Here is a 13,943-nt window from a genome sequence, read left to right on the forward strand (position 1 = left end):
TAGTGGAAGAGCTTCTGGGGAGCTAATGCAGTGCACGCTGGGATTTGTGATAAACTACAGCCATGTTGTGTTGGGATCAAAAGGCCAGCGATTGTGGCCGACCCACTGGCTTAGATAGTGCAAGGAAAATTGTTATTTTTCAGGGCCACGGTTTTCAAGAGGGGAGGGGCGCCATTTTGTGTGGTGAGCTGTAGGATTATCTTCAGACTCAATCTTTGGACACAGGCCCGAGTAGTAGCAAGGTAAAAATGATGATATCACTAACCTTGTTGAAACATTCAAGGTCCTTAGGGCAAGTGACAGGGTAGATGTGGAGAGGTGGTTTCCCATTGTGGGAAGAGTCTAGGACTTACTCTCAGAGTAAGGCTCAGCACATTTCAGACAGAGATGAGGAGGAATTTCTTCTCTGAGGGGGAGTGAATCTGTGGAATTCTTCACCACAAGAGAAGGCTGTTTGGGTTGGATCACTAAAATCAATGTGGAGACGGATTTTTAACCAGTAAAGGAATGGAGGCTTTTGGGGAAAGGCCAGGGAAATTGGGGCTGAGGATTATCTCATCAGTCATGGTCTCATTGATTGGTAGGGTAGACTCGATGGACTGAATGGCCTACTCCTGCTCCTCCATCTAATGATCTTATAGTTCTAACTGTAAAAGGATTGTGCCAAGTTTGCAGTAAAGATTTGTAGATATTAAAAGTATAAAGGGATATGGGGACAAAGTGGGAAGATGGTGCTGAGTTGTCATAATCTAGCTCAAACTTCAATCAGGCTCAAAGGGACTGAACAGCCTCCTAATTCCTCCATTCCTATCACTGACTATTTTAATTCACTCAGGTTTTCAGGAGAAATATAATAGAAATGCTCCAAATTATGGGAGCTCTGATAAGAGTAAATAAGAATGAATTGTTTCAGTTTATCATGAGAGGGTGGTAACCTAAATGGACGAGTAATCCAGAACCTGGGGTCAGGCCATGACTTGAAATTTAAATTTAGCTCTCCAAGGAGAAAAGCTATCTGGTTAACTCACATCCTTTAAGGAAGGAAATGTACCATCCTTACGCAGTCTCGGCCAACATGTGACTCCAGACACCCAGCAACACGATTGACTTTTAAAACTGCCATCTGGGCAATAAATGCTGACCAGTCCATCAATGCCCATATCCTGTGAGCGAATGAAAAATTGGCGGGAGGTTTTGGAACCCAAGACCATTGGCGATAGATTGGGTTGCAGCGAGCACTTGTCTTTTAAATCGTGACTTCTAATCTGGAATGCAGGGCCGGTGGACGCAGACTCAATGGTAACTTCCAAAGGGGAATCAGATAGGAACTTGCAAAGGAACTGGTCGCCTTGCTCTTGCAAAGAATTGACACAGGCCGAGGGGCGGGCGAGGTCTACGAGAAGTCCTCAATCTTTCAGGACCCCAATTTCTGCTCCTTTCAGACAAATCTTCAATCAGGTTAAACAGCCCCTGCTAGGGACATTGCAACAGAAACAAACTCAAACAGTTAACAGAAACTTAGAGAAATAACACAGAGTTAGCGAGTTGTCATAAGGCTTTGTCTGGGATGGCGATACATCACAGCCCATGCAGTGCCCACAGTGGCAGCCTCTTTCTGTGCTGTGATCCTTCACCTCCATTATTCAACTTTCCCTCCCACCTTTCACTCATAAAACACCAGTAGACATTTCAGAAGAAGGCCATCTGACTTTTAAAAAAGAAACTTTATTTATTCATGGGATGTAGGTGTCACTGGTCAAACCAGCATTTAATATCCACCCCTAATTACCCAGAGGGCAGTTAGTGTCAATCACATGGCTGTGGGTCTGGACTCACATGTAGGCCAGACTAGGTAAGGATGGCAATTTCCTTCCCTAAATGACACTAGTGGACCAGTTGGATTGTTTTCCCCGACAATAGGCAGAGACACGAGGGACATTTAAGCGACTGCTGGACAAGCACATGGATGGCAGTAAATTGAGGGGTGTGTAGGTTAGAGTCAAAAAGCATGGTGCTGGAAAAGCACAGCATATCAGGCAGCATCCAAGGAGCAGGAGAGTCGACGTTTCGAGCATAAGCTGTTAGTTTGGTCTTAGATCAAGATAAATGCTCGAGATAACATTGTGGGCTGAAGGGCCTGCACTGGTCGATGTTCTGTGTTCATGGTCATCATTAGACTCTTAGTGGGATTCGAACCCAGGGCCCCAGAACATTCCCTGGGTCTCTGGACTAATAAATCCAGCAATGATAGGACTAGGCCATCGCCTTCCCTTTCAATGGGTTTGAGGGTTGGGGAAACGGCCCGATTGCTAAGCTGTGCATGTTTCTCTGCCGGCAGGTCAATCACGTCAGGACGAGGGACTTTGACTGCTGCCTGACAGTGCCCCTTATCTCCGAGTCGGGGGACAGGCTGGACTTGGTGGTCAGCCGGAATCCCCTGGCGCTGACCACCCGCACCAGGTCCGAAGATTGTGAGCGCTCGCGAAATGGCCACCGCCTCTTGCAGCGGGCGGGGTTCAGGGAGAGCAGGAAGAACACCAGGTCGCTGTGAGCAGGAGAGGCCAAGACGTCACACTGTCCCTCCCCCTCCCTCCTCTCCCCCACCCACCATCCACCTCCCCTCCACCCCACCCCCCCTAAACACTGCTGGGCTCTTTCCAATGGTGCTACCTTCCCCCAACCTCGTTTCAGATTGGACGCCGGCCAAACGATGTCACGGGGCACAGCTGAACAGCAGGAGGGGCTGAATGGCCCATCCGTTGACCTCCAGAGGATTGATCGCCAACTTGCCGGTGCTTTCCCGGAAATGCCGGGAGTTGAGGATTCCTGGTGAAGTCGGTGGGGGGTGGGGTGCAATCAGAGAGGATTTCTAAAGAAGTGTTTGTTGGCTCTGTGTTACTGGGGGTGAAAGGTTGCTTGGCTCCTCGTGGCAGTTGGCAGGATAAAAACCTCAAGAACGTGGGTGGCCAGAGATGACAGCCTGTCTCCTGTAGCTGCCCCATCGCGTAATAGCAAGAGGGGTTCATATTTATTTAAGTGCAATAATTCCAAAATACACTCCCCCACTCCAGCCCCTCAACCAAACTTTCAAATTATATTGTCCTTAGAAATACCCAACGACCCAAATGTCCAGTTTCAACTATTTAAGGATATCATCTGAAGGTTTGAGGCTTTCTGGTGATGGTGTAGGCCTTATTCCCTCCGTCAAAGATTTCTGGTCAGCTTCTCAGGGCAGGTGGGTTCAAAACGCTGTATGGAACATGGAGGGAAGTGAACACGAGACTGAATGGAGTTGGTTTTAATTAAAACAGGGCACTATTGCCCCAATAACAAAAGAACGGGAGGAACATTTCAAAAGGGGCATTCTGATGGGTATTTTATCCAGTGGATGTCAAATTTTAAGGATGTGAGTTTGCAATCCAAACACACTGCCCACTTAGACTACTGTCCAATCAGGAGGCTGGTAAACTCATGCTGGCCATACCCAGCTCTCTGCCACCCCAACCTCACACCCATCACGCACACCCCCATCCCTCCCTGCCCCGCACACCCTAACTCCAATGACATCCTTCCCAGGACTCCTGTCAACCAGGAAACTGGCATTCCTGAGGTCAAAGGTGACAAAGCTCCAGCAGGACATGCATCTATCCGGCACCTGATGTTTGGATTTGGGGATGAGGTGGTGGGGTGAGGGTAAGTGGGGAGGGTTATGGGTGGAGGGAGTGGGGGGGAGGGGGGGGTAAGGGGTGGGGTGTGGAATACTTTCCATCAATCCGAACCGGAAGTCAGCCCAAAACTCTGACTCGGATGAGCCTGACATTCCGCGCTGAGGATTGGTGGGAAAGGTATGTGAGCAGTGGGAAAGGGGAGTGGGAGAGCGAGAAAGACAATCAGAATGGAGAACTCCCTTCTACCAGTGAATGGAAATGAAGCACAATTAAAGTAACTCAGATGGGTCAGGCCTTGCACTGTGAGGCCGGTGTGTTGAGCTTTGATGTGTGTGTGTGTGCGTGCGTGTGTTTGTGAGTTTTTGTGTGTAAGTTAAGCACCTTTTTTGTCCTAGGATGTCAACCGTTTTAACAAGAGAAAGAAACTGCACTTCCGTAGCAAATTGAGGACCATTCGTTGCTAAAGTAGTCTTGAACTCATCCCATCCATACTGTGTTAGTGAAGGCCTCAGTCATGGCATTGGAGGGTCAAGGTGACAGGTTCCAAATACAGGCACACTCACTGATTTCCTGATTTCTTCCCTTCCTCTCCCAAGGACATTAACTCCGGCCAAGGCACAGTTTCCATAGGAACCCAGTGTCAGTCAGAACATTGCTGTTGTTCTTTCCTGAACATGCTCAGTTTGTGGGGAGGGGAATGGTTAAATCCTAATTTATTGGCGTCCGTAAGCCAGCCCCACTGAGGCTGATTGTAGCCACTGTTGCTCGCACTGCCTCACAGCGCCTGAGACCCGGGTTCAATTCCCGACTCAGGCGACTGACTGTGTGGAGTTTGCACGTTCTCCCCGTGTCTGCGTGGGTTTCCTCCGGGTGCTCCGGTTTCCTCCCACAGTCCAAAGATGTGCGGGTCAGGTGAATTGGCCATGCTAAATTGCCCGTAGTGTTAGGTAAGGGGTAAATGTAGGGGTATGGGTGGGTTGCGGTTCGGCGGGTCGGTGTGGACTTGTTGGGCCAAAGGACCTGTTTCCACACTGTAAGTAATCTAATCTAATCTAATCTAATCTAATCTTAACATTCGGAATTTGTTGTGAGTTGACTTCAAAATCCTCCTCACCCTTGACCATTCTCACCTCAAACATCTGTTCTTTCCTCCACTTTGGTCATCCATCCATCCATCTTGCCCAAAACCACAAACATCCATCCATCCCTCCCTTGACTACCCATCCTCCTCCACCCTCCACAGTGGCTTCCAATCTCTATCCAGCTCCCTCCCCTTGGCAGGGTTTCTACACTTGGCCTTGGTCCCCTCTGGACATATGAAATGTGCCAGGGAAAATGGTTCCTGGTCACTGTGTGGCTGGATAAAGGAAGTGGGCTTGGTCACAAAGGCCTGCATAGTGGAATAGCTTACTGCTGTTCCTGGTCCTGTAGCCCACTGACGCAGAATGATCAGTTAACTTGGAAATTTCAGTTGGGAAGGAGGAGAAATAATTGAAAAGTCTGTGTTTTTTTAGTGTGTGTGTTCGTCAGTCACCTCAGTCCATGTTAGTCTAACAGTGAAGGGCAGCCATTTTGTGATACTGGCCCCCCTCAGTTGCCACAATGTCAGAATCTCTCAAGTCAAAATGTCTTCTAATTCCCATCACTGCTCGATTGCAATGTGCCATATTTAAATGTAAGATATTGTTCGAAATCCAACCTATTGTCGGAGGTTGGGGGGATGGGGGGAATGAAATCTCTCTACGTTAATTGCCAATAATTTGAAAAATTATTGATGGAAACTATTTAAAGAAAAATGACTTTAAAATATACCCTGATGTTGTATTTGGGGCAAAGGTACGTGTTGATGGCTTTTGGACTGATGCATCCACAAACTTGTATTTTTAAATGTGTAATATTGAATGGTTTATGCTGTATGCCCTTGATATTATTTTTCTATGAATTTTTCTTAATCGCTTGTTATAGCACAATGTGACAGACTTAAATCTTTTGGTCCCCGGCGGGAGATATTGTTAATATATTTCTGTATGAAAGGAAATGCAACAAACAGGTTTTTTTTTAATGCAAAATAAAAACAAAATGGAGGTTGTTCAGTTCAGCGAGTGGACCTTTTCATTCTAGGCACTGTAAGACTCTGTCAGCACACACCCCATGGATCTCACAAGGGTCTAGTATTGGTCCAACGCCAGTCTTGTATACATACATGACACGCACATAGTACAGGTGGCCAGAGGCTTCCAGTCTACACCATACTCTTCAGTGACAACATACGACATTGATATTTACCAGCCCCACCTGCTCGGTCACAGTCTCTGATGTGAAATGACGCCATTGGCGTGAATCATCCAACTCTTGGTTCAATTCAAATTTGAATCAAATTGGAAACAGCTACTTTCCAAACCACCCATGATTGTTAGGTACAGGACATGGCACATTGAGTACACATTTGACTGTTCACCAAGGTGGTCTTGAAGAGATGGCACAGTGGTAATGTCATTAGATTAATACTCCAGAGGCTAATGCTTTGGGGACACAGTTTCAAATCCAGCATGGTGACTAATAGAGCATTAAATGCAAATAAATGCAAAAAAGAAATTTCCTCTCAGTAATAGTGACCATGAAATTATTTAGTCACACAGCATGGAAATAGACTCTTGCCTCAACATGTCTGTGCTGACCAATTTCCTAAACTGAACTAGACCCATTTTTCCTGCATTTGGCCCATATCCGTCTACACCTTTCCTACCCATGTATCTGTCCAAATGTTTTTTAAATGTTTCAATTGTAACCACCTCTACCACTTCCTCTGGCAGCCATTCCATATGCATACCACCCTCTGTATGAAAACGTTGCCCCTCAGGTGCCTTTTAAATCTTATCCATTTCACCTTACCCTTCTAGTTTTGACTCCCCTACCCTGGAGAAAAAGACATTTTCACCTTATCTAAGCCCCTCAGGATTTTATAAACCTCTAGATGGTCACCCCTCAACCTCCGATGCTGACCTTTCCTTATAACTCAAATGCTCCAGTGTTAGTAACATGCTTGTAAATCTTTTTTTGCACCCTTTGCAGTTTCATAATATCCTTCCTTTAGCAGGGCAACCAGAATTGTACGCAGTTCCAAACGTGGCCTTACCAATGTCTTATACAGCCATACCCCTGTATTCTGTGCTCTGTTTATAAAACCCAACAGGTTCACTACCTAGAGGACAAATAAAGCAGCTAGACTTCGAAATAGGTGCACGGGAGCTCTGTTTTAAAGTTTATGAGGTAGTTTGTGTCATTTGTAATTCTCACTAGTTTTTCCATCTGAAAAGGAAGGAGAGTTGGTGTCCTCACATAGTCAGACCCACAGCAACCCACACTTCCCTGCTCTTTGCCACTCAGTTCAAGGGCAACTAGGGACAACAGCTAAGCTGGTTTTGCCAGTGATGCCCACTTTCATGAAACATTTAAAGAAAAAAATAACCCTCTAGGAATGAAACTATAATCAATTGTTGTAAAAACCCATCTGGTTCACTAATGTCTGTGAGGGAAAGTAAGCCTTGCTTCCTTATCCAAGTATGATTCCAGATCCTGGGATTAGATTAGATTAGATTACTTACAGTGTGGAAACAGGCCCTTCGGCCCAACAAGTCCACACCGACCCGCCGAAGCGCAACCCACCCATACCCTTACATTACCCCTTACCTAGCACTACGGGCAATTTAGCATGGCCAATTCACCTGACCCGCACATCTTTGGACTGTGGGAGGAAACCGGAGCACCCGGAGGAAACCCACGCAGACACAGGGAGAACGTGCAAACTCCACACAGTCAGTCGCCTGAGTCGGGAATTGAACCCGGGTCTACAGGCGCTACAGATTCTTAACTGCTCTTCGAAACCGCGCAGTTCAAGGGCAATTAGAGATAGGCATCAAATGATGCCTACATCCCATGGAAAGGTGGTAAGTGCTGGTGAGCATCTGCCATCCATTTCAGCACAGCGGAAATTCAAAACCTTCGCTACTGCTGAAAGCCTTTGGGTCTGACAGTCTGTGAAGACAATGCCAAACCCCTGTGAATTTCACTAGCGGTTCTTCCGAAATGAAAACCATCACACCTCTGGGTAACTGATCATTTAAATTCAATTTTTACATCTTAATTTGTTTTTTTTTTGAACAAAGAAAAAAGTTCCTGGTGATATTCAGATTTGTAAAATATGTACATGAAGATTTGTTAGCCTCTGTGATGTTTTGTCTCTCCTGTAATTTCTATAATTATCAAATCTCTGACAGCTGCAGAGAATTTGAAACACTGTGGGTGAGCTCCGGGATTTTGTTATCATTGTAAATCCAGAATTAATAAAGTAAACACTTTCCAGCTGCTCGCTGTAGCTCCTCTTACAAGCTCTTACCAGCTGTAGTGCCTCTAAGTCTTTATTCCCCTCAGGGTGGAGATTAGGAGGAGAGGTGATGGGAAGGTTTTAAAGTAATGAGGAGTTTTGATCATAGATATTTGCTGAATTCGTAATGACTGGGTGGTGGTGGTGGAGGGGGCCGGGGTGAGGGTGGTGGGGGGGAGGTGTGGAGAAGGGGGCTGAGTTTGTTGCCATCAGGGTCTGTTTGAATATGGACGACCCTTTCCGAAGCAGTATAGTGGGCCATGTAAGCTGAATAGACAGTAAAGAAGCACAGAACCCACAAATGTTTGTGAAAGAGGACTGGAGACCTCTTATTTTCAACAGAGAAAAACTGGATGTAGGTCTGCTCGCTGAGCTGGAAGGTTCGTTTTCAGACGTTTCGTCAGCAGTCGAAAAACTAAATGAGTACATAGAACATATATAGAACATAGAAGGATACAGCGCAGTACAGGCCCTTCGGCCCTCGATGTTGCGCCGACCGAGTCCTACCTAACCTATACTAGCCCAATAACTTCCAAATGCCTATCCAATGCCTGCTTAAATGAACATAAAGAAGGAGAGTTCACCACTGATACGGGCAGGGCATTCCATGAACTCACAACCCGCTGTGTGAAGAATCTACCCCTAACATCTGTCCTATACCTACCACCCCTTAATTTAAAGCTATGTCCACTAGTAACACCTGACTCCATTAGCGGTAAAAGGTTCTTAGTATCTACCCTATCTAAACCCCTAATCATCTTATACACTTCTATCAGATCTCCCCTAAACCTTCTCTTCTCCAATGAGAACAGCCCCAAGTGCCTCAGCCTTTCCTCATACGATCTTCCTACCATTCCAGGCAACATCCTGGTAAACCTCCTCTGCACTCGTTCTAAAGCTTCCACATCCTTCCTATAGTATGGCGACCAAAACTGCACACAATACTCCAGATGAGGCCTCATCAGAGTCTTATACAACTGCAACATGACCTCAGGACTCCGGAACTCAATTCCTCTGCCAATAAAGCCCAGTACACCATATGCCTTCCTCACAGCACTATTTACCTGGGTGGCAACTTTCAGAGATCTGTGTACATAGACACCAAGATCCCTCTGCTCATCTACACTACCAAGTAGCCTACCATTAGCCCAGTAATCCATCATCTTGTTATTCCTACCAAAGTGAACGACTTCGCCCTTAGCTACATTGAATTCCATTTGCCACATTTCCGCCCAGCTCTGCAACTTATCTATATCCCGCTGTAACCTACCACTTCCTTCCTCACTATCCACAACTCCACCGACTTTCGTGTCATCCGCAAACTTGCTTACCCAGCTTTCAAGTCCTTCCTCTAGATCATTTATAAAGATAACAAAAAGCAATGGTCCCAAAACAGATCCTTGTGGTACACCGCTAGTAACTGCGCTCCAAGATGAACATAATCCATCAACTACTACCCTCTGTCTCCTTCCAGCCAGCCAATTCCTAATCCAAACCTCTAATGTATCCTCAATGCCATACCTCTGAAGTTTTAGCATTAGCCTACCATGGGGAACCTTATCGAACGCCTTACTAAAATCCATATACACAACATCTACTGCTTTACCCTCATCCACTTCCTTAGTCACCTTCTCAAAGAACTCAATAAGGTTTGTGAGGCACGACCTGCCCTTCACAAAACCATGCTGGCTATCCCTGATCACGTTATTCCTACCCAGATGTTCATAAATCTTATCCCTTACCATTCTCTCTAAGACTTTGCCCACCACTGAAGTCAGACTCACTGGCCTATAGTTACTAGGGCTATCCCTACTCCCTTTCTTGAACAATGGGACCACATTCGCTATCCTCCAGTCCTCTGGTACTATTCCCGTTGACAATGACGACATAAAAATCCAGGCCAATGGCTCTGCTATCTCCTCCCTAGCTTCCCATAGGATCCTGGGGTAAATGCCATCAGGCCCAGGAGACTTATCTATATTCATCCTTTCCAATATTCCCAAAACCTCTTCCCTGCATATTTCCAGGGCATCCATTCTAATTATTTGTGATTCCATATTCACATCAGCAACAGTGTCCTGTTCCTGAGTGAATACTGATGAAAAGTACTGATTTAATGTCTCTCCAATCTCCTCCGCCTCCACACACAACTTCCCACTACTATCCTTGACTGGACCGATACCTACCCTAGTCATCCTTTTATTCTTGACATACCTATAGAAAGCCTTTGGGTTTTCCCTAATCCTACCAGCTAAAGACTTTTCATGTCCCCTTCTCGCTTTTCTTAGCTCCCTCTTTAGCTCCTTCCTGGCTACCTTATAACTCTCAATCGCCCCTACTGAACCTTCACGCCTCATCTTTACATATGCCGCCTTCTTCCCTTTCACAAGGGACTCCAATTCCTTACTAAACCACGGCTGCCTCACAAGGCCCTTTACACCATGCCTGACTGGTACATACCTATCGAGGACACGCAGTAGCTGCTCCTTGAACAATCCCCACATCTCATTAGTGTTCTTCTCTTGAAGCCTGTTTTTCCAATCCACACAACCTAAGTCATGCCTCACTGCATCATAATTTCCCTGCCCCCAGCTATAGCTCTTGCCCTGCGGCGCACGATTATCCCTCTCCATCACTAAAGTAAAAGTCACCGAGTTGTGGTCACTGTCCCCGAAGTGCTCACCTACCTCCAAGTCTAACACCTGGCCTGGTTCATTACCTAGAACCAAATCCAATATAGCCTCCCCTCTTGTTGGCCTGTCGACATATTGTGTCAGGAAACCCTCCTGCACACATTGTACAAACACCGACCCATCTAATGAACTCGAGCTATAGCTCTCCCAGTCAATATCTGGGAAGTTAAAGTCCCCCATAACAACCACCCTGCTACCTTCACTCTTTTCCTGAATCATCCTCGCAATATTATCCTCTACTTCTCTAGGACTATTAGGAGGCCTGTAGAAAACACCTAACAGGGTGACCTCACCTTTCCTATTTCTAACCTCAGCCCAAACTACCTCAGATGGCAAGTCCTCTTCCATCGTCCATTCCACTGCTGTGATACTGTCTTTGACAAGTAATGCCACGCCTCCCCCTTTTTTACCCCCATGTCTGATCTTACTAAAACATTTGAACCCTGGAACGTGCAACAGCCATTCTTGTCCCTGTTCTACCCACGTCTCTGTAATGGCCACAACATCGAAGTCCCAGGTACCAACCCACGCTGCAAGTTCACCTACCTTATTCCTTATACTTCTGGCATTGAAGTATACACACTTCAATCCTCCTTTCTGGTTACAGGCACCCTCCTTAGAGATCGCTGCATTATTCCTAACCTCCCTACACTCAAGGTCCTGTACCCTAAAGCTACAGTCCTGGTTCCCATGCCCCCGCGGAGTTAGTTTAAACCCTCCCAAAGAGTACATGCAATGGGACTGTGGGTAGTTTGTTCAAAGAGCCAGCACAGAAGGAATGGGCTGAATGGGCACAGTGAGGAGGAATGGAGTGCGGGGTACCCAATGGAAAAAGAGAGAGAAGTAAGAAAATGGGATCAGGTATCTGATAGATAGCACTAAATGTGCCTGTGTAAATATGAGTTCATGGTGTAAGGGATAACAGATTGGCATGGATAGAAGCTTGGTTGCCTATCAGGAAGTAAGTAAATGGGCAAGCAGGACATCACAAAAGGTATGCTGCAAGGGGCAGCAACCCTTTATAATTCATTGATTCATAGAGACGTACAGCATGGAAACAGGCCCTTCGGTCCAACATGTCCATGCCAACCAGATATCCCAACCCAATCTAGTCCCACCTGCCAGCACCCGGCCTTTATCCCTCCAAACCCTTCCTATTCATATACCCATAAAGGTGCCTTTTAAACCAGCCTACACCACTTCCTCTAGCAGCTCATTCCATACACGTACCACCCTCTGTCTTTTTTATATCTTCCCCTCTCACCCTAAACCTATACCCTCTCCTTCTGGGCTCCCCCACCCCAGGGAAAAGACCTTTTCTGTTTACCCTATCCATGCCCTCAGGATTTTATAAACCTCTGAGGTCACCCTTCAGGTTCCGATGCTCCAGGGAAAACAGCCCCAGCCTATTCAGCCTCTCCCTATAGCACAAATCCTCCAACCCTGGCAACAGCCTTATAAATCTTTTCTGAAACGCTTTCAAGTCTCAGAGCATCCTTCCGAAAGGAAGGAGACCAGAATTGGACCTAATGTTCCAAAAGTGGCCTAACCAATGTCCTGTACAGCCACAACATGACCTCCCAACTCCTGTACTTAATACGCTAACCAATAAAGGAAAGCCTTCTTCACTATCCTATCTACCCTCAACTACATTCAAGGAGCTATGAACCTGCACTCCAAGGTCTCTTTGTTCAGCAACTCTACCTAGGACCTTACCATTAAGTGCATAGGTGCTGCTAAGATTTGCTTTCCCAAAATGCAGCACATCACATTTATCTAAATTAAACTCTATCTGCTACTCCTCAGCCATAGGGCCATCTGCTCAAGATTCCATTGTAATCTTCGCTGTCCACTACACCTCCAATTTTGGTGTCATCTGCCAAATTACTAACTATACCACTCATGCTCACATCAAAATCATTTATATAAATTTCTATGAATGATTTGAATGAAGGGACCAATTTTTGTAATATTGGTAAATAAAGTTCTTTCTGAAGCTTGTATAATGAAGTTCATAATATTATCCCCCAAGAGATTAACCTTGAACAATCTCTGTGGCTCAGTGGTTAGCACTGCGGCCTCACAGCACCAGGGTCCTGGGTTTGATTCCAGCCTTGGGCGACTGTCTGTGTGGAGTTTGCACATTCTCCCCATGTCTGCGTGAGCTTGCTCCAATTTCCTCCTACAATCCAAAGTTGTGCAGGTTAGATGGATTGGCCATGCTAAATTGTCATCGTGTCCTGAGATATGCAGACTAAGGGGACTAGCCATGGGAAATGTAGAGTTCCAGGGATGTCTGGGCGGGATGGTCTTCAGTGTGGACTGAATGGGCTGCATTTCTACACTGTAGGGATTATATGAAAGGTATGACCAGCTAAATTTGTTGATGATTTGAAGCTGTTCATGATTGTAAAATGAACCAAGGGCAAGAGGGCATTTAATGAGATGTGTAAATGAGGCGAGGGTGATGTGTGGGAATTTTGTTCCCATACAGTGAGTTAGGGTATGGAATGCCTGAAAATGTGGTGGAGGCACATTCAACTGGGCCGTTTAAGAGGGCAGGGAGTGGGTAGCGATTTGGATAGAAATGCGGTGCAGTGATTTGGGAGAAAGGCAGGAGATTGGTGCTTGGTGACATTGCTTGATTGAAAAGCCAGTGTGGGCATAATGGGCTGAATGGCCCCACTCTGACCCATAACTAATTGTTGGGTCCTGCAGAGAATTTTCCACAGGCACAATGGGACACCCTCAAAGCTGCACAATTCCAAGATTAAATCAAGAGGGAACATTTATTCCAAAAAATTCAAATTCCAATCTGGGTGAAATTGCAGTCAATATTTCACCATTTTTTTCAGCTGGTTGGAGATTGTTCAGAAGCAGAGCTTGATCAGTAATTATCCTTCGACCAACATCCACTTAAAACAAACAGAGTGGTTATTGCTTCTTATGTTATTGAGCCCACAGCTGAGTGACACTGTGTCACACCACTGAGCTCACTTCAAAAGGACATTACCAGCTGTGAAGTGTGCGATCTGGTGTCCTGTAGTCGTGAAAGGCACTACATAAATGCAATCTCTTTCTGTCTTCAACTTTTGAATGGCAGAAGTGGCTGAGCCTAGCTTGTGTGCTGACATTAAGGGACCACTGTACTATAAATGAAACTTCTATTATCATCTCAGCAGGGGATTATACTGATTG

General features: G+C 45.9%; 1 protein-coding gene across 1 annotated transcript in view; it reads left to right on the forward strand.

The window, feature by feature from the left end:
• Positions 1-2,551, forward strand: part of grip2b (glutamate receptor interacting protein 2b) — a gene marked incomplete at its 5' end in the record, with an annotated part of 257,289 nt that extends 254,738 nt beyond the window's left edge. Inside the window, one exon of the mRNA XM_060835042.1 lies at positions 2,339-2,551. Coding sequence (XP_060691025.1) covers positions 2,339-2,551 — 213 coding nt within the window. The remainder of the gene's footprint in view (positions 1-2,338) is intronic.
• Between the last annotated feature and the right edge of the window lie 11,392 nt (positions 2,552-13,943).

This window comes from Hemiscyllium ocellatum, chromosome 14, assembly GCF_020745735.1.
Source record: "Hemiscyllium ocellatum isolate sHemOce1 chromosome 14, sHemOce1.pat.X.cur, whole genome shotgun sequence".
NCBI classification, from domain to species: domain Eukaryota; kingdom Metazoa; phylum Chordata; class Chondrichthyes; order Orectolobiformes; family Hemiscylliidae; genus Hemiscyllium; species Hemiscyllium ocellatum.